This window comes from Caloenas nicobarica, chromosome 13 (genome assembly GCF_036013445.1).
Source record: "Caloenas nicobarica isolate bCalNic1 chromosome 13, bCalNic1.hap1, whole genome shotgun sequence".
NCBI classification, from domain to species: Eukaryota; Metazoa; Chordata; class Aves; order Columbiformes; family Columbidae; genus Caloenas; species Caloenas nicobarica.
In genome coordinates this window covers 8,875,979-8,900,938 of record NC_088257.1, presented here as the reverse complement: position 1 = coordinate 8,900,938, position 24,960 = coordinate 8,875,979, and the positions used below count along the sequence as shown (strand labels likewise).

At 43.2% G+C, this 24,960-nt stretch overlaps 2 protein-coding genes across 13 annotated transcripts in view; one reads left to right on the top strand and one right to left on the bottom strand.

Annotated features, from left to right (window-relative positions):
* KLHL3 (kelch like family member 3) overlaps positions 1-24,960 on the bottom strand; it is a 119,733-nt gene that overhangs the window by 73,600 nt on the left and 21,173 nt on the right. For 6 of the 12 annotated variants that reach the window (XR_010606937.1, XR_010606935.1, XR_010606928.1 and 3 more), the window contains one exon: positions 11,889-24,886. The exons of 1 other annotated variant lie outside the window; for it this stretch is intronic. The gene's annotated coding sequence lies outside the window, so the exon portion shown is untranslated. Of the gene's footprint in view, positions 1-7,258; positions 7,441-8,894; positions 9,050-11,888; positions 24,887-24,960 lie in introns of those variants that run through there. 5 more of the 12 variants (XR_010606930.1, XR_010606933.1, XR_010606938.1 and 2 more) reach the window with 3 other exon arrangements.
* LOC135993862 (neuropeptide Y receptor type 6-like) lies at positions 987-2,111 on the top strand. Its single transcript, XM_065644011.1, has one exon. The coding sequence runs from the start codon at positions 987-989 to the stop codon at positions 2,109-2,111; it is 1,125 nt and encodes a 374-aa protein (XP_065500083.1).

The following is a 24,960-nucleotide window of genomic DNA, read 5'->3' as shown; positions in this document are numbered from 1 at the left end:
CTGTTTCTTCCCATTAATATTAGTTTAATAACAACAGAATTGTACTACTATCAGATTTTTGCTTGACAACTGCTTAAGTTAGAACTGAAAGAAAAATCAACTCTGTGTCTCTTGAGTACCTGTTATATTTAATTACAGAACATTTTGGGGGTACCATCTGTCAAACTCGTACAACAGCGAACAGTGTGTAGGGAGATAACCTTTGACAAGTACAAATATTGGAATAATTGTGTGTATAACTAAGGTGTGATCTTTATTTGGTTTACATTTTTCTCAGATTAGATGGAGGAAAAAGGACGTGCTATCTGTGACCCATAAGCAGAACAGGAAACTTCCTTAAAGATGTCATTCATGGAGGTGTTGAATATCACTTAAACTGAAGCAAACATCATTTTGATTAAGCCAGAGGGATTTGGTGTATTATCTCACATTGCTTTATAGTTCTAGGGAAAAATGTAAGTGTGATGTCTAAGCTAGCAACGTGACAGCGGGGCCCAGTTATTCACTGTTCTGATTAAAAAAACCAAACCACCCACAAAACAAACAAAAAAAAATTATTCTTGTTGGAATTCCTTAACTTTGCTAAATCTTTGGCTGAAACAGATCTTCAAATATTTTCTTTTGAAAAGCAACACTTATCTGCAGTTGGTAACAGAGAATTTGTATGAAAATGTTCATACAAGTTTAATCAAAGAATCACTGCTATTTCTTATACATCACGGTCAGTTGCAGTTCTGTAACACTGTCAGTGCAGAACCTCAGAAAAGTAGCATCAACCTCAATTCATGTATATACAAACCCACTAATAACCACTGGCTTTTCCTTTCAGGATTTCTCAGTACTATAATTAATTATATATAGATTTGCTCAAAATTTCCAGGAACCAATGACAAACATAGACCTATAGTAATCATTGCCTTGGAAAGCTCCGTACAAAGTATCTTCTAAATAATACCAGGTTTTGTCCATAGGCTGCGAGATGCTTCATGATGGATAAAGCCATTCAGCATCCCAGTGAGATTCTGCCTAATCAAACTCTCTCTAACAGTAGCTATTCTCAGTTTTTGAACTTTGATACCTGCCAACCTTCCTTCCTTGCAGAATTCTTGCTTATTACAGCCTACATATTAGTTACAATAGTAGGGCTTTTCGGAAACCTTTGTCTGATTATTATAATAAAGAGACAGAAAGAAGCTCAAAATGTTACCAACATTTTGATTGCCAACCTCTCTTTATCAGATATCTTGATCTGTATCATGTGTATTCCTGTCACGGTTGCATATACCTTAATGGACTACTGGATATTTGGGGAAGCTATGTGTAAAATAAGTTCTTTCATACAAAGTATATCTATTACAGTCTCCATTTTCTCACTTGTACTGATTGCTATCGAGAGATATCAGTTAATTGTCAACCCACGTGGCTGGAAGCCCAATATTTCTCATGCTTACTGGGGAATTATTTTCATCTGGGGGTTTTCCCTCATAATATCCACTCCTTTTTTAATATTTCACCAATTAACTGATGAACCCTTCAAACATCTATCTTTCCATAGTGATTTCTACAAGAACAAGGTTGCTTGCATCGAAGCTTGGCCGTCAGTTACAGAACGACTGGTTTTTACCACTAGTCTGCTGGTTTTCCAGTACTGCTTCCCACTGGGGTTTATTTTTATTTGCTATCTCAGGATATTTGTATGTCTTCGAAGGAGACATGGTAAAATAGACAGGATGAGAGAGAATGAGAACAGACTGAGTGAAAACAAAAGGATTAATATGATGTTGATATCAATTGTTGTGACTTTTGCAGCCTGCTGGTTGCCTCTCAACATATTCAATGTGGTTTTTGACTGGAACTACGAGGCACTAATGAGCTGTAATCATAATTTAACATTTACGATATGCCACCTTGTGGCCATGATCTCCACATGTATTAATCCCATCTTTTATGGATTTCTCAACAAGAATTTTCAGAAGGATTTGATAGTATTAGTTCACCGATGCAGATGCTCAGCATCACAAGAGGAATATGAAAATATTGCCCTTTCAAATCTGCAAACTGATGCATCTAAGGGATCTCTCAAATTAAATAATTGCCCTGTAGATATCTAAAATAATCCCATAGCAGTTTCCATAATTTTGTATTTTGTTGCAGATTACCTATTTCTGTAGGTCTTGATCATGTTACCACCAAGTTTAGAGGAAATCTGTGCCATTTAGTTCAGCAAAACCAGGATTATGCTCCCATAGGTATATCTTAACAGGTTCTTTATGATGGTATGAGTGCTAATAAACCACTTCCAAGAGTCCTAAAGGTCAATAATAATGAATTACAAACAGTATTTGCTTCTTTTTTAATCCACAATTTCCAAATCACTGGCATATTACCTTAGCACCAATAAAAGTATTTCCATTTTAGCCACTGATGTGGTTGTCCTTCCTAAGCACCTGGCTTCATGCAAGTAAACCACAAATGCTACAGTATTCCTAACTTCATCAGCCTTTTCACAGACTCTTTTCTGGCCTTTTAATTTTCAAATCCTACCCTGTTCCCACCTCTGGTTAATCTACACAACAGGTAGTTCACACTGTAAGAAAAGCTCCCTAAGTTATCCTAAGCCTCCACCATCTTCAGTTCAGCCCCAGCATGCAGTTTACTGTGGTTTAGTGCCAGTTCAGCCTAGAAATTGGATCTTAACAAGGGAAAAGGCTAGAGTTGGATTCTTTTTCTTAATGAGCACTGATACAGGCCCCATTTGATGTACTGCAAATTCCACTCTGATGCTGTTCAAGATGGAATATGTACTTAGCATTTCTCCTAAAAACATTGTATTCTGCTCCAAACCACCTGTATAGATCATTGCTTTCTCTGTTACCACCATTACTGGTACTGACAACAGACCTTTTAGAATCTCCATTATCGAATGTACACACTGTGAATTCAAAATAAATTTTGGTTTAGCTACTTATCCAGATTATAGGTTTCTCTTCTAGTAGAAAATTACTTTTGCGTTTTAATTTCAAAAATATGTTTCTCCACATTTCTGCACTAGCAAGAAGCCACACTTAAGGCAGATGTGGTAATTTCTTCGGACTATGTTTGAAAACAGTCTCTGTAACACAGTGGATAGAAGTCCAAAGGTGTAATGCTGAACAGAACTTTCCTCAGACTAAAACACATTAAAAAGCACCATCCAGATTCTTCATCCATGGTACAATACCAACATAAATAATCAGTTAAAATTGGGCTGGTTAAATACGATACTTAGAACACTTTAGTTCAACAACTCACCACCTTAGAAGTAAACTTGACTTCTTTTGTTCAAGTTCAATATAATTAACTACCTGTATTGCTAAAGCTCCCCCCACTTTTATTTTTGAGTTCCAAAAACTAGCCTTGTTCTGACACTTGTACGTAAAATTCCTTGTGATTTATCCTCTAACTTTAGCAATTTAACGATGCCTCACTTAAGCGCAAAGAATTAATATTCTGATTACAATCAGGTCCTTGATGATTCAGCTATGATGAAACTTACCTTAAGGCCATAAAATTCTCTTGGATAAAGACCATCATTTTCTGCAATCATACTGTTCTTAAAGGATTCCGTCAGGTCACAGTTCCCTTGTTTGCTACACCATTAGTGCAAACTGCCTGCACTACTCTCCCCATCAGAGGAGCTCTGCGAGAGGAGCCTCACAAGCTCATGCAGATACTCTGGGTTGTTAAGTGCTTCCTGATTCACATCGAGCAAAAAGACTCATGGAAATCCATTAGGGTCTGATCCCATCAAAGTCATGAGGGCAGCACTACCCACAAGAGCAAGGATGGCAGAATTAGTGACATGGTAATCAAGTATGGATTAGTTTTGGCATAAATTAGTATATTTCTTTTCCTAATTAGATCAAACGTAATGCATGTAGAGTGCATAAATAACCACAACTTAAACACCTGCCTCATGAATCACAGAAGGAAAAACGGGAGACGGCTAAATACCTAGTAAAGGTTAATGATCAGACAGCTGAGTATTAATTACTTCCATTAACTCCCACCCTCAGTTACTGGGCTCCCTTTATTGCTGATACATACCATCTGCTTGTCCAGAGCAACAGGTAGAAAGCAGTAACTTATAGTCAGTGATACTGCTGACATATGGTGCATGGTCAGAGTAGCACATTACATTCATAATATACTCTAACTTATTAATATTAGACGCAATAGTTCAGGTTACTCTCAGTTCTCATCATGGCAAATATCTCAGGCAGTATTTAGTGTTTGAATCAGGCCCAGCTGAGATTTCCATGTGTGAATTCAGCCTAAGTAGCTCCCATACCAGTATTCCCATCCCATGGGCATGCCCAAGTGTGCTTAGTTTTACAGCGGAGGTGGTTTTAGTATCAGGCCCCAAAGTATCGGCCACAAAATGAACGCTAATCTAAATGATGTGGTCAGTGGGCCAGCAGAAACTCTTCTGACCTTATGAGAAGGCCAGGGATGCTGATGGGTGGTCTCCTTTTACTGTCCCTCTCTACAAGTGCCTGGGCAGTGCACTTCTGTGGTACTAAACAGCTAAAAAAAAAAAAAAACAAAAAAAACAAAAAAAAAGCTGTTGCTTTTTGTCATACCAATTGCACCAATTGTCTACTCCTGACATCCTGATCGGAGTTGAGCAATCAATTTTTCCAGTCTGAATCTTGGCATAAGAGGGTTCTTTGTTACCAGGTGGAAGCTCTCTGAGCAGTGAGACTGCTTCAGAATCTAATGTGAAGAATAATAATAATAATACTTGTGCCTTGATTTCTTCTTGTCATTTCTTCTCTACACTTTCATTTGACTCAAGTGCTGACATTCCATTTCTGTCCTGAGAATTCGGTTATCAAGCGCCTCTTTTCTTAATGCTGTACTTTTAGAAATCACCGCTAACTGAACAGAATATCATCACTGTCTTGAAGGCGTCACCCTTCACACTGCATGTTCTCTCGTTACATCTGCTGGTTTTATACATGGTCTGATATCTAATTTCCAGTCAAGTCAAGAGGAGTGAACGGACTTTGATAGGAATAGGAACAGGCAATACAAAAGTGTTATGGACTCCAGCGTGGTGTGCAATGGTGATGTATGTAACTGCAATATGTAATGTATAAAGATTGCTCAAGTCATAATATTAAACTGACAAGTGTTGCCCTGTGTTAGGTAATGCTGAAAACATTCTTTTCCCTTATTTTATTGGTATAGCAAGTAAATGAAATTCTAACAGCCTTGCTTGCCAGACTGTCCTTACTTCATGCAGCCTGATGGAGGACTGTGAGCGTTCTTGGGGGAGCAGAAACATGAAATGAATTATGGAAAGCTAAGGGAGGAACCTGAACACCGAAATGCTACCCAATGACAAAAAAAGTCTTAGTAGTGATGTCTTTTTTAAAAACCTGCAGAGCTTTGTTCAAGTTGTTCAGTCATGTAGACCAGACCGATATATTTATAAACATCCTTGTAAATGAATATATTCTTACATATATTTGTATTTTATGGTTGATTGCTTTAACTGTAAGAACGTCTAACTAGAGTTAGGTACTCGGAGAATGGCATTCATTGTGAAAATTATTCCACTCAACAGAGCTCAATTGATTATTGACTGTAATTATGTATGTGGACAAAAGCAGTGCCATTCCTGTATGTTCCTTCTGTGTAATGACAAATAAATATTACCCTGTATAAAACTGCTACATTGCTCAGCGCGTAAATTTTACCACCTATAAACTCAATAGGACAGTTCTCGTGCAAACAGTTCTGGAAAGTGGTTTAGCATTTCACATGTTCACTTATTAGATAAACACAGATGAGTGAAAAATTAGATATTTGCTGTTTCCAGAAGAGAAAAAGAACTTAAAAACAGCTAGAGAACCTTCTTGGGACTCATGGTGCTGGCATGGTTTTTGGTGGAGAAGGAGAGAGTCATAGAACAGGGAAGTTTCAAGTGAATTTATGCCTCAAGGGCAGAGCAATGTTTTACTATGGTACTTCATGGTTTGTACCCAAACATAATCAATGTGTTTGGAATACTGTTTTCTTAGACATTTTGCAGATACATGGAATAATCTGTGCAATTTCTCAGAGTGGAAGCTTCCCTTCAGCAGCTCAGGAAATTTTTATCTGCAGCCCAAATTCTGAAAAAGCTCCTAGTACTGCATTGCAGCCCAGTTGGTACATATGGGTTTATGGTTGGACTCCATGATCTTAAGGGTCTTTCCAACATAAATGATTCCATGATTCTATATTAATTTCCAAAGTAGCATCTACTACTGTGCTTTAATTCTTCAATATCTGAAGTAGGAGAAAAATACTTCTGATTTTTCTTGTTTAAGCTGAAATGTATACCACATTTGCCTGCATTATCAATATTTTATCACATATAATAAAAAAATCTTGGAATTTAATAATGACACATACTACTGGAATAGATTCCAGCCTTGAAAATGAGATACTTTTTTTACCCAACCCTGATCCACTACAAGTGGCAAATAATACCCAGGTTCTATTTCTTGCATTATATTTTGTAAAATTACTTCACAGCTACATCGATTGCAAGGCAAGAATATTTCACCTTGACAAAACTGTAAATGAACATTGCGCTAAACTGTACTGCAACAGGTAAAATTCTGAAAAACACCAGAGCTGACTTTCAGGGAGATAAATTTTGCACCTAAGAAGTGTCTGAATCTTACCCAGATTCTAGAAAGAAATAGAAATTTTGACGAGGCAGGTAACTATATACTTATAGAAATGTGGCCATATAAGGCAATTAAAATATGTTTATATCATGGCTCTTCTTTAACAAGCTCCACTCCACGTCTCTTGAAGAACATCTTGATTTTAGCCTACCTTCCTATAGAAACCAAATTTGTACCATTATCCTTCTGCTCAGAAGACGAACAGCTTCAGGCCAGCAAAAGCGCCTGCTGTCCCTTGCCCAGGAAGGGTATCAAAGCTTCAGAGGGATGACACACAAGTTTTGCGTCAGCTTTTGGGATGCTTTGAAGTTAAAAAACCAACCAAACAAAAGAGAACCCACATGCAAGTTGCCACACTATGTCCCCATTACACCGTTCTAGATGCATCAAAACCTTTGCGTGTGTGCAGCCATGAATGGCACTTAAAAACATTTATGATACTTTTTCCTGGTTTAAAACAAAGTTAAAACAAAGTAAAAAGAGGATGACAAAACATCACCACTGGTAGAGAGGTGTTTCAATCAAAATGTTACCTTGGGACTCACAAATTATCATGGTCTAACTATGGAAAGTCCTCTAAGCCATGCACCTCCTTTCCCAACTTCATCCTCCTGTTTCCCATGCACAGATTGTGTGGGGCAGGGGTTGTTTTACAGGATGCACAGAGTGGCCAACACAATATAGGCACCTTCGTACTTGCAGCTCTGGATGTTATCTAATAGAAATAAAATAGGATTTATCTTGCAGGAGAAAAATCATCCTTCCCAGACTTGCCCTTTTAAAATTTTCACCCAACTCCCCACTTCCCCTGGGCCCATCACAGTAGATGGGTGATAAACCAACCTATTAGATATGTATGAAGTCATACAAATATTTTTCCTCCTTATTGTTTTGAACAGTACTCTGCAAGGAGAGCAAATCTATAGCAAAGCTTTGAGTAAGCTTACAATAAAGGGTCAGACGGACTGCAGACATACATAGTGAAACTTCATAGATTCCCTAAATATAAACCAACACTGTCCCTTCGATTCTATGCTAATAAGACACTTTAAAATGTTCCACAATGACAACCTTAGAATTATCTTGTCTGCGATCACTCATTTTTAAACGAGGTTCTTTTGGCATATAGCTTGGTTTCCATGCAAATGCACTGACTGATGTCTTTTATTTCATTTCACTTCATAGGCTTCTCTGTTAGTCACAGGCTATTTACATAATGTGATGGAACTGGCACCTGTGTGGAGCTATTCTCTGTGCAGAATTCATTTCACCCTCACACCTAGTGAGGAAAACTTGTTAATTCATATAGATGATAGGGCTGTAAAAGCTACATGAATTAGTCCTTCCAGCCAAGAATGGCTACTACAGCCAGAAGAAGCTCTCAAAGTTTGGGGTCCCTCTAAAGAGACTCACTCATACCACCTCACCAGCTCCATTTTTAGGTTGGAGAGTTCTGCAGCACTTACTTCCACGAAGCCAAAACTGCAGTGTTGGAGGTGGCTCGGAGACACACAGATTTCCCAAGCACAAGCTTCTGCAGTAACCTCTCCACCGCCTGCACCTCCACCAACGCACAGGCCATGGTTACATGCCCCCACCACATTAAAATCTCTCTCATCCTCAATACAGGCCAACATATTTGTCTATTATTATAGCAAGCAACAAAATGACTGCTTTTGGGACTAAAATAATTTGGATGGTATAGTTGTGTCCGATGATCCCATGCTTTGATTTCTACCTGGAAGCCATCTCAGGATTTGCCATCTTTATCACTACAGAAAACCACCCCATGACTGTAATCTGGTCATATTCCATTATTTCCTCAAGCAGTTGGCCAATGGAAGCCATTCAATGCACAGTAGATTTATGGGGAGTTTTTGGGGGGAGGTGGTAGTTGGGTTTTGTTTGTTTTTCAAATAAATACAACCACTGTTTTCTTACACATGAGAAGTAAGCCTAGGCAAGAATAAAATTTAGGAAATTTTGCATGGACTGAAACAAGAAAGGAGATCCCAGAACAGTCCTCATAGTCCCTTTGGTCTCTCCAAGCCAACTGTCTCAATCTTCTGGAATTTTCCTCAACACAATTATCTACCTGCCATCCCATCCCATCCCCTTTTAACTAACTCTGCAGGAACTTAACAGCAACTATTGCCTTGCACTCCTTACCCATTCCCGTTGCCTCCTGGATGGATTCCACCACAGAAATGAATGGCAAACAGCCTGGATTGTTGGGAAGGGACTTGATTCTGAAGTGTCAGGGAAGAAGCTGAGCTTAATGGAGAAGAACAGAGCCAAGCCAAACACTCACAGGAGTTCAGATCCTGGAAGAGACTCAGGAAGATGGAGATATGGTTTACAAGGCTCGGAATAGATTGTAACAGCATGAAAATATCTGTATGTGTTTAAACTCAATACACTGTGGCTGTTTTTCAGGAAAAAAAAAATAATAATTTAAAAAAAAATCTATTTGAGCATCATATCTTCATAGGACATGTTTATAAAAATTAAAAAAGCACAGGAACCATTTCATATCTAACTCACGCAGGAAGGAAATATACACATACACACTGCAGTTATGCCTGGAGAGGTGGGAAATGTGGGCTCTCCTTGCAGGGACACAAAGCCATCAGGTGCCCAAGACGTCAGCGAGGGACCCCGAGCCTTCTCCTGTAAGACTTGGGTCTTACAGCAAAGGGCACGAAAGAGCCCAAGACTGTGGGTTGCTCTGAGAATGCAGCCGACCTGCAGCTTTGCAGCAGGACGGGCACTTCACGTCCATGCTGGGTGGCTGTAAGTTCATCCTCTTTTGAGGAATTCCAAAGGAAAGGTCAGAGGGTTCTCATTGCACCCACAGGATAAACTTTTGGGAGAATAATTAGCCAGCAAATAGTCTCTTTTAAGGTATTCAGGCCTACTATTACACTATTTGTAATGAATAGCTTTATCAGTCAACCTAGCGAGGCTGTCAGCATGACACGATGTCCTGTCCAGGACACATTTACATTTTTGCATTTCCGGTGGTTCTAAGTGTCTTATTGCTCCCAGGTTTTGATTCACAGACCCTCCTGACCATGTGTGCAGGTCAAGTTCTCACGTGCACCAAACGCGCCATGCTCTCTTGGCTGGAAATCAGACTGAAAGGTCTGCTCCTTGGGACGTGTCTCATTCAACCAGCACCAAATGTCTCTCTAAAACACAGCCTGCGCTTCCTCCTGCCGTCGGCTCTCAACAGGGCGACTCCCGCAGGCGCCGTCTGTCTCCAGCCCTTTGTCGGAGGGAAGCGCGGGGTCAGGACGCTCGGGCCGGAGCAGGGAGAGGCTGTGGAGAACGTCACACTCCAGTGGTTTTGAATGCCACCATCCGGGCTGGTGACCGTAAACGTGATCCCACCAGCATCTTCTTCAGGGACATCCGCGGCCTTTGGGCGCTGCAGAACCTCCTGCCAACCAGTGCCAGACCTCACGCTTGCAGAAAACCCCAAAACTAAGGCATATGAGGGTATAACTATATTTTGAAGTGCTCTTTATTAACTAAAACCAGCTAAAACTTTTGCCTGTGCCTAGGTGTGCATACAAAACCATGGACATACTGCTTTTAATCGTCAGCTGAAGTAACTGAAGTCCTGTGACTGACTGGGAACACAAGATTGCTGGCTTCTAATTAAAGATTAAGTTGAGACTGTTTTAAAAATTGGCCACAGAATTAGTATTGAATCCAAAAGCAAAATCTGAGTTGACTGAAAGGCCATCAAACACAAGGAGATAATTATCGCTTTCTGTTCCAGGAAACCCAAGCTCTGACACTAAATTTAAAAAAGGAAAAAAAAAAAAAAGAGGCATGCTGGAAGCCTTTGATGAACACTGACAAAAAGTTTCTTTCTTCCCATTCCCATCATGCAAACAGACCAGGCATGGAGATACTGAGGGCATTATGCCAGAAAACCCCCCAAAATCACATGAGCCTGAGCATCCTGCTAAACCTCACCTCCTTATTCATTGAAAAACAGGACAAATCAAATATTTCAAGTGAAAAGAAACTTTTTTTGTTGTTGTTACTATCATTTACTTTGCTGACTAATCAATTTACAGAGTTGATCAGCTTTTGCTTAAGCAGCTTTCAGTCCTTGCTTCTTTCCAAAAGGAAAATATACAGTGTACTAAGATTCTAGGAGTGCTCAAGTTGTGTTAAAAGGCAGCATGGGGTTACTGTTAAAAGAAAATACTTTCAGCACATTTTTGCATGGAGGGGATCTGCAGCAGCTGTACAAAAACCATATGAGAACAGCAAAAGTAAGTTATGAACAAAGAAAAATTATGAAGTCAAATTAATATAATCACAAGTTACTCTACATCTGCTGCTAAAAAGTAATAGCTGCTGCTTGAATTCTTGAAAAAGCTCAAAAATCAACTAATACTTTAATAATTAAGAAGGCTTTAAAAACACACAGAATGACTGAATCATTGAGGATGGGAAGGGACCTCTTGAGATCATGTAGTCTGCCCCTCTGTGCCCAGTCGGATATAAGGCTTTTTCTGAAGCATGATTATAAATTTACTTAATTAATACTTCGATAGAAAACTGCTTCTGGGAGAGGTGGCCATGCAGGAGCCACAGGCGGGTGCATGTCCAGCAGCACCCGGTTTGTGCCATGGCACATCACTTTGCCACCACTGATCTTGACGGGGAGCTTGGTGCCGGCTCCGGTTCAGTATCTCACAGAATCACAGAATGTCAGGGATTGGAAGGGACCTCGAAAGCTCATCCAGTCCAATCCCCCCGCCGGAGCAGGAACACCCAGATGAGGTTACACAGGAAGGCGTCCAGGCGGGTTTGAATGTCTGCAGAGAAGGAGATTCCACAACCTCCCTGGGCAGCCTGTTCCAGTGTTCCATCACCCTCACTGGGAAGAAGTTTCTTCTCAAATTTAAGTGGAACCTCTTGTGTTCCAGCTTGAACCCATTACCCTTTGTCCTATCATTGGTTGTCACCAAGAAGAGCCTGGCTCCATCCTTGTGACACCCACCCTTTATATATTTATAAACATTGATGAGGTCACCCCTCAGTCTCCTCTTCTCCAAGCTAAAGAGCCCCAGCTCCCTCAGCCTTCCCTCACACGGGAGATGCTCCACTCCCTTCAGCATCTTCGTTGCCCTGCGCTGGACTCTCTCCAGCAGTTCCCTGTCCTGCTGGAACTGAGGAGCCCAGAACTGGACACAATATTCCAGATGCGGTCTCACCAGGGCAGAGTAGAGGGGAAGCAGAACCTCTCTGACCTACTGACCACCCCCCTTCTAATCCACCCCAGGTCCCATTGGCCTTCTTGGCCACAAGGGCACAGTGCTGGCTCATGGTCATGTCTCCTGGAGGATTTTTTTTTTTCCCCTGTGTCCCAGTTCATGTTGCTGGGAGCTGAATTTTCTGAGAATAAAATAAATCTAAATTCCCCGGTGGAGGCTACTCCGGCCGCCAGCAGGAAGGCGGCTGTCGGGGGCCAGCGAGGAGCAGACGTGATGTGGAGCCGCTGATGAAGCCCGCAGGAGCCCGGTGTGTCTGGGCAGAGGCGCAAGGCAAAAAGTAATTTTTTTTTTTTTTTTTACCCTACAGACCCAACCAGGGCTGAAATCAATAAAAATGAGTTTCCTGCCCACTTCATCTGTGGAATGATGATGGATTTGGAAGCTGGTGTTTCAGTACACGGTACAGATATAGAAAGAGAGACCAGCAGAACTGCCTTGGATGATCAGAATGCAGAGATCCTTCAAATCACTGCCATTTACATTTCATATTAAATATGTCAAATTCACTTGTCAAATTCAATCCTCAGGAATATGTGTCAACCTTATATACTGACTTTATTTGTTTTACCTTGAGAGCCATCGGACTGCTCCCAAGGCAGGTATTACTCGCACGCCACCTTTAGCACAATCAGATTAGCGCCGTGTTCACTCCAAAAGCTGAAGCCTTGGTGCGGTGGCAAATCAAATGCTCAGCATTGAAACGAGATCACTTGGGCAGAGCACACAGCCCGTCCCCATTTCCAGCCCCATCTTGGAGAGGACCGTGCTCACCATATGCTGGTCCTGCTACGCCTGTGCTATTTCTAGCTTCAAACACTGGAACTGGAATGGACAGATTTAAAAATAAGGCTTTGATCCTGTCAAGACATCTGCTGACCACACCATAGACCTTTTTTCTGGTAGCCGAAGCAGGATTGTGCCAGGCAGCCTTCAGATATTCCCTGTTAGTCCCTTCATCATACAGGTTCACACACTTTGCTCTTCCTTACCCAATTCCTTAGACCTATTTTCACCCTCATTGCTTTCTCTCCTGCACTTCTCACAAACCCTCGCGCCTGGATTTGAACGGGCTGTGACTCTGACGTGACCTGTCCAGCTGGAGAGAAAGCAAACCTATACTCTAGGCAACTAGATGAGTCTTTCACTTCTTGAAAGCCTCGTTCCACCAGTTACCCAACATCCACCATCAGCACAAGGTGCCACTTCTGCAGCACAAACAGATCTCCCTGTCTTGCCCCCATCACCCTGTGCCCATCAGCCCACACCCGGCCCTCTGGGCACAGCTTCCAGCCGAATTCTGGTGGAAAACCAGATACTGACGACTCTCACACCCAAAGTTGCCCACATTCCAGTGTCAGCTTTAGGTAACACTAAAAATAAAACAACGGTTTACCTAAAAACATTAATTTCTACATAAATTGCTGGATTTCTAGTTAATAGACCTCTAAGGATTTTTTGGTAGACCAAACACTCTTTCCAAAGCGGATGGTTACGGCTGTATAAAAAACGTCCTGCTCATTCTACTCTTCAGCATTTAATCTACTAACTAGTTTTCACATTTCAGCAGCCATCCTCCTGCAAAAATGAACCTTTTACAGTTCTAGTCAAAAAGCCTTGAAAGGCTTCAGTATTCACAGGGGGCTGAGGGAGATGCAGAGGATCTCTCCTTTGCACAGCGACTGACCACCTCGAATCCCCGCAGCTGGGGCAGAGACGGAGAGCTGGCTTGTGTAGCACTCACTTCGGCACACTGAGTGAATGAACCACTTGATGTGCAGGATCAGAGGTAGGAAACGTGCCGTCATTTACAGAGAGAAAAAGGTTTTACCCAGGCTGAGTTTCCAAAATACACAGAGGAGATAGTTTACTCCTGTCTCAAATCTCATCACCCATTTCTAGCAGCACCAGGACAGAGAGCCCTCCAGCGCTCAGTTTGCCCTACCTGGATTTTCAGTTTCCCTTTCCCTCCTCTCTACCACTCCTTTACTTACTGGGAAAGAGCAAAGATGATGTTTCCCACAGTATTTAGCAAGAACACCTTCATGATGCAACTGCTTTCCAACTCCTTGGGCACCGTTAAGCAAGCCACGGGCTTTTTACCAGCAGAATCCCTGAGCACTGGGCTACCAAATACCAGACTCATGCTTTTCCTTCCCAGAGATTTTGGCAGTATTATGATTTCCACAGCACACCTGAGACACTCCATAAACAAGGATTTGTCAAATGTACAGAAGGATGTGGCTCCAGGAGCAGCAGTACCCCGGCTGGTGCACCAGCCATGACCGCATCCTCTCACAGGGGACATAACAAACTCAGACAAACAGATGCAGCACCTGCATTCATATTGTTCTGCAGCCAAATTCAGCGCTGCTTTTCCTTGTCTGCTGCACATAAGTGCCAAATGACATTAACGTGAAGGCTCACTGAAATTCCATCTCACCAGCATCTGAAAATACATTATTGACTGATGTCAGTCTTGTGTCGGGACTTGTCAGCAAGCTGCTGTGAAGGACCTGCGAATGGGGTGGGACGCTCTTCAGGGATGTTCTGCATCAGAGGGGAACGTTCAGAGTGCTCAGCACCTAACTGCAGTTCCCCAAGGGCTACGGACACTTTGGTTATTGAGATGATGCCAGTTTCCCAAGCCAGATGGCTGATTGATCTGGTATTATAGAGCACACGGCCAGACTAAAGTGGTTTGTCATGTTTCATTACATGGTCTACTTCCATGTCTAGATGAACATCTTCAGATCCTCTGGAGACAAAAAAATAATAAAAAAAAAAAAAGCTAGACAAATATACATTACTCCCAAAACTATCAGAAGATACAAGTACAGCAAACACCCTTGTGGAAAAACTAAGTCTTGAACCTTCTTAGGCAAATCAGTGTACTTCCAATGCAACAGACAACTTTTCCCAGGAAACTATCCTGAAATACTTCCAAAATGAGAAGTTGTTGGCTGTCACAAAAACAAAAAACCAAACCAAACAAACCCAAACAAAGAAATAAACAAAAACAACAACAAAAACCACACACACACACACATAAAAATACAAACAAAAAAGAACATTTGCAGGACAACTGCCTCATTTTAAGTAAAGTGAAAGATCAGGACAAACTCAGCTCTAAATCCCTGTCCAGGACTACTTACTCGGCTTTGATTCCCATGGAGCAGCACGTGCTTGTTTGGGCAAACGGGGAGGACCAGCAACCCCTTTCGGCGTGTTACTGGGACCACCTGCAGTGCTTCCTGCATGAGCCCTCTGTCAATTCTTCTTCTCAGGCAACCCACACCTCTCAGTTTGCCAGTTTACCCCACCTTACACTGGCACTGCGATAAAATACAGTGAAAGCATTCAGACACTGCATTATCAGTTCATTTAGACAGCTGGATTTAGGCAAAACCCTAAGAGAACCCAAACCTGCTGAGCTTTGTGCATCAACTGCCTGTCTGTCAACTTCCATTGTCGTGCTTGCCATTCTGCTACTAAATCTGCAATTTCCACATATTTTGCCCTGGTGGCCCCCATGTAAATATGCAGAGCTGGAATTTATTAATTTATTTGCTCTGTTTTGAAAAGAAGGAGGAAAAATAACCAAAATTCTTTCCCCATCTCACTCTTTTATTGTATTGACATTTTGCATTTTTATCTCTGGAGACCAGGGTTAAAGTTCCAACTTGGTCACAAGTCACAGGGCTTGATGAAATTGCTTCAGCCCTTAATAATTATTTGTCTGCATCATAAAACTACTAATGCACAATCTGTTATTATTAGCCATTACTGTTCGACCAAGGCAGAAGGTTGTATTGAGCACACCTGAAGTACAGGCTTGGTTGGGCAAGTTAGATAACACAGCAACGACCTGCATAAAGCATGCCTTTAGCTGGGAGAGTTTGATGCTTTTTTAAAAAGAAGAACCATATCAACACAAACTTTAAGAGGAGTGGTTATTTTATTGGCATATTTCCTGCTAGAGTTGTATGGTTACAAACTATTCTTTACACCAGAGAAAATCAAGGCCGTATTATGCTTGGATTGTATCTAATTAATTTTTCATACTAAAAACCTTTTGAATGCCAGATGGCTGATATGAGGCCATTTAGAAACCAGAAGGTATCAGTCAGGGAAAAAAAAAATATATATAAAAAATAAATAAATAAATAAATAAACCCCACACACCAAAACCAAAGCCCTCAATTTTGTTCACTGAGCCCCCTTTTTCCTGTGCCTTGCTAGTCAATCTGTACTATATACCTCTGAACTGGGAGGTCGTTTAAGAAAAGTATGTATCTTTATGATGTTAATGTATCTCCCTAGCCTTCAGAATTATTCTTTCCCACTGAAGTCATTACTCTCCAGGGTAAAGGACAGGAGCACAGAGCATTAACCTTCGAGTTACCTTTTGCTAGGTCAAAAGATCTTTGGGTCATCATCATCATCATCATCTAACTTGGGGCCACTGAGAAAGATGTCCAGGGAAATCTAGAGTCTGCGTCTGCTGTGGCTCCCGTTGTCACCTTCAAGGTGCAGTTTGGTGACAGGCAAAGGAAAAGCATCCCCACCAGGACAGCTGAGCCAGGGACGGCGAGCACTGCCGAGTCCAGCACAACCCAAACCAGACTCTGTGTTCGTCAGTGATGGTGCAGAGGAGCAAAGCCTCATCTCCCCCTGCACAGGTGACGCCTGGGCTTACACAAACAGCGCAAAGGCATTTCTGTCCTCTTCATGCCAGGCTACCCACTGGCTAACGTCTGCCAGGATGTCCCAGGGAAAGGAAAAAAGCTGCTCCTTAATTATAGTCCTCCTGTTGTTCGACTCAGGGGTTTTATTAAAAGGGAAAAAGCATAGAGAGCAGCTAATCAGCTGCTCCTAACAAACGAAGTCCTGGAGATTGATTTTTCAAGTGATTAGTGGTGCAAGCAGACACTTTCACAACTCAAAATCTTTGAATTTTTATCAAACAGCTATTTTGATAAACCAGGAAAGGATCAGAGAGAGACAGCCAACAGCCTATACTAGCCTCAAATACTAATGACTTTTTTACCACAGCACAGAGTTTTAAAAACCTATATTGCAGCTTTGATTCCATAGTCCCAATAGCTCCATAGGTTCCATACGCAGCTTTAATTAAAAGCAAGAACTATTGCTATACTACTGTTGCTGTTGCTGCTAGATGTGATTTTGGACTCCAAAGATGGATGGGAAAGTACCTACTGGACAGTGGGCCAGCAGGACCCCAGCCCACCCTGCAGCAGGACTTTCACAGGCTCCCAGGGGAGTTAAAGTGTCCCTAACTCATATTGGAAGAATAAATTTTTGACAAATCGAGGAAATACACTTAGACTGTGAATATCTTGGTTCCCAGCAGCTGGAGCGGGGAGGGGAAAGGGGAACCGATGCTCTTACTTCATTCTCACCAAAGTGACCTTAGTCTTGCTCAACTCTGAGACAGAGTTTACAGCAGGTTTTAGATTCTGTACCTTCAACCTCTTACAGCTTCCAAGATGCTGCTTTAATGCCCAGGGAAGGCAGGACTCTGAACTAAGGCATGGTCATCGTAGGAGTTGCTACAGCCCTCCTGCTTTCACTCACAGTGCTCTCATTGTAGAGCACCACGGGATATCCACTCACACTGGCAACGGAGCTTCACAGCATTCCTGCAAACAGAGTGATTTTTCCTCTAGTGAAATCCCACCATTTACAATTCGTGCAGTTGTGCAGGTCATTGTGACCAAGCCTGCAGTGAACAATTATAATTAATTGTTGGTGATAGAAGCAGCATGGATTAAAGCACTGTCTACACATCACACAGATACGTATAAACTATTCTTCGGCAAGACATTTCATGCTATATCTGCAAATCTCATCTTTTCATTGTGCTGCTTTTCATCCAGTCCTGTACAGTGACTAGAACAGGTCAGTGGGACTAGGACAGACTATGACCATATAAGTTTGTTCCTGCTCAAGATTTGGGGCTCTTAGATCATCTGCCCAGGCGTCCCGGATGAGCTGGTCTCATAGTGATCAGGGAATTACTTCCAGTCTCAATGCCAGATTTTTCTTCTCCAAACTGGATGCACAGGCAGCTGTTAGACCAAAATTTCACTCCCGAGAGAATTCTGCCTCAGTGCAGAGCAGCTAGAAAATCATCTTAGGACTTTCTTAGGACGGCCTAAGTTGCTTTCTAAGAATTGCTCCATTTAAGAGAAATCCACTGCCTCATTTAGGGCTGTCACAAAATCCTGCATGCCCAAACCTCTGCTTTCTGGCCCGTGGCACTGGCAATAGCCATGTGATAGTTTTCTGGACCCTGAATTACATGAGACGTTGGTGCAATGCATTCAGTCAGGGATGTCTCTCCTCTCCCTTCTGCAGCTTTAAAATGCTAAAAGTATAAATGAATACATACGGGACCTGAGAGTAAAGGTTGATTCCTCCTGCTTACACGGGCTCAGAGATAATCTCACTGCAGTTCTCAGTGGAATTAGTTTATGCACTGTGGGCCCATACTGTTGGCAAGATATGAGAAGGAATGCATTACATAAACACACATTTATCATAGGGAGTGGAACATCTGAGACCAACTTTCATTTTTGCTTCTGCACTTACATATGCTTTGCAGATACTTCCCTTCGGTCAATTATTCAATCCATTACAATTAAAGTAACACAATGTAATCTGTCTGTTGATGTAATTTTTCCCCTTCTGGCAGATATACAAGTTCAAAATACATTCAAAGTAATATTCAAAACAGAAAGATTATTTTTCAGAATCTCCTAATGGGTTCAGAATTACATGTTGGGAGTCTTGCAATGCATTGATTTTTGGTACTTAATTTTAAAAATATTTCCAAAGTATACCAGTGTGAATCTGATTTGATATTTCCCAGGAAACTCTAATGGACTTGGGTATTCAGATCCCTCAGAAGAGCAATTGGCTGCAAACACTCTCCTTCCCCCACGTGCCCAGGGCAGAGCTGCCCCTCTGGGGTCGGGACGGTGCCCGCAGCCCACGGGAGGAGCAAGTTCTGCCTCCTCACAAGGCAGCAGCCCGCAGCATCTTCCATGGCTCGGGAGCGAAGCCATAGGGAAGGTCAGAAACACAAGGTCAGAATGGAAAGACACCGAGCAGAAACTATTCTGGTCTGGTGAGACACCCACCTGGAGTCCTGTGTCCAGATTCAGAGCCCTCAGTGCAGGGCAGACATGGACTTGTTGGAGAGGGGCCAGAGGAGGCCACCAAGATGATCAGAGGTCTGGAACAGCTCTGCTGGGAGGACAGGCTGAGAGAGTTGGGGTTGCTCAGCCTGGAGAAGAAAAGGCTCTGGGGAGACCTTATTCCAGCCTTTCCGTACTTAAAGGAGCCCGTAAGAAGGGTGGGAACAGACTTTTTAAAGGGTGTTTTATGACAGTACAAGGGGTGATGGTTTTAAACTAGAAGAGCGGAGATTCAGGCCAGTCATGAGGAAGAAATTTTTTACAATGAGGATGGTGAGACACTGTCCCAGGTTGCCCGGAGAGGTGGTGGATGCCCCATCCCTGGAGACATCCCAGGCCAGGCTGGACGGGGCTCTGAGCAACCTGAGCTGGTGCAGATGTCCCTGCCCATGGCAGGGGGGGCACTGGGGGAGCTGGGAAGGGCCCTTCCAACACAAACCATTCTGTGATTCTATGATTCTATGAAACTCAGATGGTGTCCACCACTTTGACAAAGACACTCAGGGAGAGGCAGTGACAAAGCCAGGCCACGTGCCCCAGCACCTTTGCTCACTGCTGGCTTGGGCAGATTTGACCTGACAACTTAAAAGCTTTTACTAACAGTTCCACAAACTTGGCAAAGGTAAAGCATATGTACATACAGATACGATTGTTGAATAGCAAGCAAGAGCTACGTTCAGAGCTTTTGCACTCTCCTGTAACCAAGAAACAAGTGAAGAAGAGCAATTCAACATCACCTCAATTAACGAATGTGATTTTTTGTCCTTTCCTTACGTCTTCCTTCTGAACTCCCTTCCCTTGCTGTACCAACTGAATATTTAATTTCATGTCCAGGCTCTGCAATGGAGAAATGCCAGTGCTGATGCTTCCTAGGCGAAGAACTGAGGATTTCCTAGCATGGGGCAGACCAACACTCTCAACAGGGACACCAAGTGTTGGAGTGCGATGCACACACAAGTGCCCAGGGAGTCCAAAAGCAGCAACAGCAGGTTTCCTCCCCTTGCTGACCATGGCAACCTGCTCTGACACATTAGCTAAGGCTGGTGCACCACATTCTGGAAAGAAAATACGCCAAATTGTCAGTACTATATTACGAAACTATGACATGCCATCTTCACAAGTGTTAGTCTAATTGTGCTTTCAGAGAGTCTTGGCTCTCCAGACTGCAGAGCTACTGGCAATAATTTTAACAGAAATATCATACGCCATCATTGTAAGGATTTCATTTTTCATGAGCTGTTGAAGCAGGGTTTCATACAGCAGGAGCACTGTTTTTTCAGGAACCCTTCTTCAGCAAGTGATTCAAAGGAAACAATTATCCAGACCAAGCTGTAAGTGTCCACATCATGCTGAAGCACTTGCCCTTCCTCACCACAGCCAACCCAGAGCCCTCCAGCTACTTAGCGAGACAAAAGATGCTAAAATAATCAGCTCATTCAAACCCTTACTGTAGCAGATATGCAGCAGGACCTGAAAGGAAAACAGCCTTAGGGGAAAAAAACGCTGTAAAAGGGATAAAAATTCTGCACAGAACCACTCAATACAGTTATTTACAGCAGTGTTGCACGATCCAGACCCTTCGTATCCACATACAAGAGTTACTCCATGTAAAACAAAACACCCCACATCTCTGCTATAGCCTTAATTTTACAGCTTAAGTGCTCAGTAATGTTTCGCGTGCTGGGGTACAAGCTGCAAGAGGTCCTGCTGAAGTCGGTTGTGGTTTGCCTGAAAAGGCACAGAGTGCTGGTGCCATCTGCTGTTTGCTGGGTATTGTCAGGCAAGCACAGGCGAATCAAATAATAGCATAACAAAGTTACTTGGTAAATTAGTATCTGACATATGTGAAAATCCTTCAGATGCCTGGGAGTTTCCTGTGGCAGTTTAGGGATAAACAGGGGTTTAGACAAGATTTATTTGCATGGGAAATATCAGAAGAAAATCGTTGCTGACACAGTCCTTAATGCTGCATGAAATCAGAAATTGGACACAATGCCCTCCTAGAAGTAAAATGCAGGATAAAAACAGAGCAAGACACTTACTTTCAAGGGTGAAGTTACTTTCAGCTCTAGCTTAATTAGTTACTTCTAGCTCCTCACCAGGAGCATGACTCCTGGAGCTCAGAAACCCAGTAGTCCCGAGGAGAACGGCACGAAGTGCTTTTCCTGAAATCTTCTCTGCCTTTTAGGACACACAGAACCAGCTCCATCTGTAAACCCAGACAGAAACCCAGCCTACTCTCATCCAGCTCCTCCACCGAAGGCACCAGCGGGGCTCACAATCCCCCACCCTTCGCGCTGTTGAGAGCCACCTTCCCACACCACCTGCCCTGGAGCCTTCCTCAGCCACCCTCCTCCTCCTCAGATCCTCCAGCTGAGCCACTCCTGCGATCAGGACCCCCTCAGCTGGGCAGGAGGTGACAAATCCCCAGGGAAGCAGGTGACAGCAAGGCTGAGCGGTGGGACACACCTGCCCAGCATGGGGACAGGGGAGCTGGTCCCTCCCCACGCAAGGTGAGACCATTGCAGCCAGTGTCCTGAGGGAATAGAAATGCCACCACTTTCCCAAACACCTTTTCAAGATGCTCAGTCTGCACCCAGACCTGACACAAAGACAGAAGCTCCCAAGTTGGAGTTTTACAAGGGAGGATATTATTTTGCTGGGGCCCAATTCAACTGCTTTGTATAAGAATCATTCCCACTGTCCTTCCAAAAGTCATTTGTACTGACAATTGTGCTCTGCCTTAAGCACTTAACCCTGCTGTCCAGGCAAAAAACAGGTTTCACACCAGATACTGTGCCTCTTCCTACCCGTTCCAGTCACTAACTGCTGATATAAAAGGTGTCATGCCATACAGAGAAAGGCAAGTGGAATATTCCTGGCAGAGCACAGGTAATGTAATTTTTAAATGTCCTTGTTTATGGGCATCGAAACCTGCAAACTTGAGGGCCAGAGGTGCTTGGGTGGCCATCAAGAGAGCTGCAGCTGTTGGGATGGCATTCTGAATATGCAGAGGGAGCCTCTGCCAGAGCTAAAAACAGAAAGCCTGGGCGGCACGAGCAAAGTGCAGGCGATCAGTGTGCTGCATTTGTTCTGACCGTCTCGGACCGAGGCACGCCAAAAGGAAAAGTCTCCACTTTTAGCTGTTTTCTCTACCTCAAAAAATTGACTCCGCCTCCTAAGCACCAAAGAGAAAAGCCCATTGTAAGAACCACTCTTGTGTTGGGAAATGGAATGAGAGATCATGATGAATGCAACCTTTACTGCTCCAGTGAGTAGGAGGCTTATGGAAAGACTGGGATAAAACATCCCTCTCTGGAAATAGACACACATCCAGGGGGAAACTCACATAAAATTTTGACATATTTTGTGGAGCTGTAACACGATGCAGCTTGCAGAGATTTTTTTTTTTTTTTTTTAGGACCCAGCTTGGGGGCACATCAGTACACTGTCTCTAAAAAGTGCCCTACCCAGTGCTGGCAAACATCCAGCAATGTTCACCACTCCTCAAATTGCCTATAGATAAGTCTGTATAGCCCAGACTGGCACAGGTTTAAGTTACAGTGGAAAATATATTTAAGATGTCAAAATGCCTGAAGTTAAACCCAAGGGAATGCTGCCAGAAAGCAGAGCTGTAAGATCATCCAATAAGTGGATGCCTCAAGGCATCATATAATAATGTCTCTATTGCAGCACTGTGGGTGGACTTTAATTTGAGGGTAGTCAGACTCCCCATTAAAATGCTCCTCCTGGGATTCAACATGCAGAGAGCAAGCAGGCAGCTCTACTACGTTGCTTTCAGACGTTAATACTGACAGATGATTGAGGACATCTGCCAGCAATGCCACTTTTCTTACGCAATAACACAGTTCCAAATCACTCATGCTCATCTGCGATCCTTTTCCACCACACTTACTCAATCCCCTTGAAGTCTACAAACATGTGCCAGCATAATTTAGGAAGGTATTTGCCTAATGGTGACATCATCAGAGATAATCTGGATTTACACCAAGATACCTATGACAAGCATCTAGGCTAAAACTACTGATCTGTCTGGTTCGGTGACAACATCAGATCTTCAGTGGAACAACTAGTAACAGCAGAAGAAAGGTCGAACATGTCCTGTTGTCCAAACATAGGCTCACGTAAACCTGCATCACTCCTCTGAAGCCAGAGAAACCGCAGCAATCCAGCTCTGGGTTTGGAGCAGTGTACTATCGAAGATGGAGACATTGCAACAGTTGCTGGTCTCAGGTTTCATTAAGTTTAATTAGACAGACTTGGCTGAGTCTACTGGTGAGTCCAGTTTCAGACGGGTTTGACTAAGTGTAATCAGCCAAACTTGGCGGAGTCTGTCAGTGTTTACCACCCTCTTGGAGACCTCAGTGGTGAGAAGACGGGAGGGAGGCCTTGGGGAGCCCCCCAGCACACACCTGCAGCCCCTCCACCGCCTTTGGACCACAGGCCGGTCGTGACACCTCCTGGCAGTGACACCTCTGTGTGACGTAAACCTCCCAAAGTCTCTCCCTCACTGTTCACAAACGATTAATACTTCTAACGTGCCATCATGTTCATTGCACTTGGCTGAGGATCTCATAGAGGAAGAGCTCTGACTGTCACCAGCAATGGTCACCACCACCTTCGAACATGTACCACAGGCTGATGCAGAAGACTGTCCTCGCACACCTCTCTGCTCAGCACCCTCCCTTCCAGCAGCGTCAACCAGCCTCTGACTACCGGAGGTAAATCACTCTTTGGGAAAGACCAGCTGGGGCCTGCCAGGCTACCTGGAGCTCCTCTCTCTCTCGAAATTCATGGCGCTGCCAAGCTCCCTCCCTACCCCAACCTCCCCTGTGACATGAACACCAGCTTATGCTCCATTGCTTCAAGCAAGAGTGAGAAGATGTGCTGCATTTCCTCGCAGAAGTGAGAAGTTTCTGCCTGAACTCTGAATCCAACTGTAAGAATTAATACAATTCTTACTATCAACCCTATCCTAGGCGCCAAGTTGCCAGTGAAGATACCTACTTTCTCCACAGGGCAGATCCATTCATTTTCACACCAAGATCATCTGTTATCTGCATTCCTCCATTTAGAAATCCCTCTTGGAAAAATAAAAACAAATTTTAAAAAATAACTACTCGTCTGTCTCAGGTTTTGATGTGGTATAAATTGAAATGTCACTTCAGAGGCCCCTGACAAAGCTCTTCAGGAAGAAGGGCCCCAGCATTTGTTGCCTTTGCGCCAGCTGCTCTTCCATTTTGGGAAGGGTTTAAGATGGCTGGAATAGCCAGTCTCTTCCCACCACCCTTGCATTCAAGCCAGCGTCAAAAGTTCATCTGATGATTACGCCATCAAGAGGTGATTAATAGTTTAAATTCCTTGGGCTACATTGTCTAGCTAGAGGATCCAAGTAAATCCCATGGACTTGGGGCAGAGTTTCTTGTCCCCAGGACAGGGAGAGCAGCATCATGGAGTTCCAGACCCCTTCCTCAGAGGTCTTCAAGCACAGATGAGAACTGGGGAGGCAAGAGACAGCCAAAGGAAGCAGATGCAGCTCCCAGAGCATCCCTACACCATAGTCCCTGCTGGAGGGGAGGATTCGCCCAGCCTCAGGCCCAGATGGCCTTGATGCAATTTGCTGTGACACAAAAAAATGATGCAGCCATTAATAATAGTGCCAGGAGAGAAGCTTTAGCCAAAAGTAATTTACAC

What these genes read in the sequence shown, in the direction of transcription:
- LOC135993862 (XM_065644011.1), top strand. Translation starts at nt 987, where the DNA reads ATGATGGATAAAGCCATTCAGCATCCCAGTGAGATTCTGCCTAATCAA.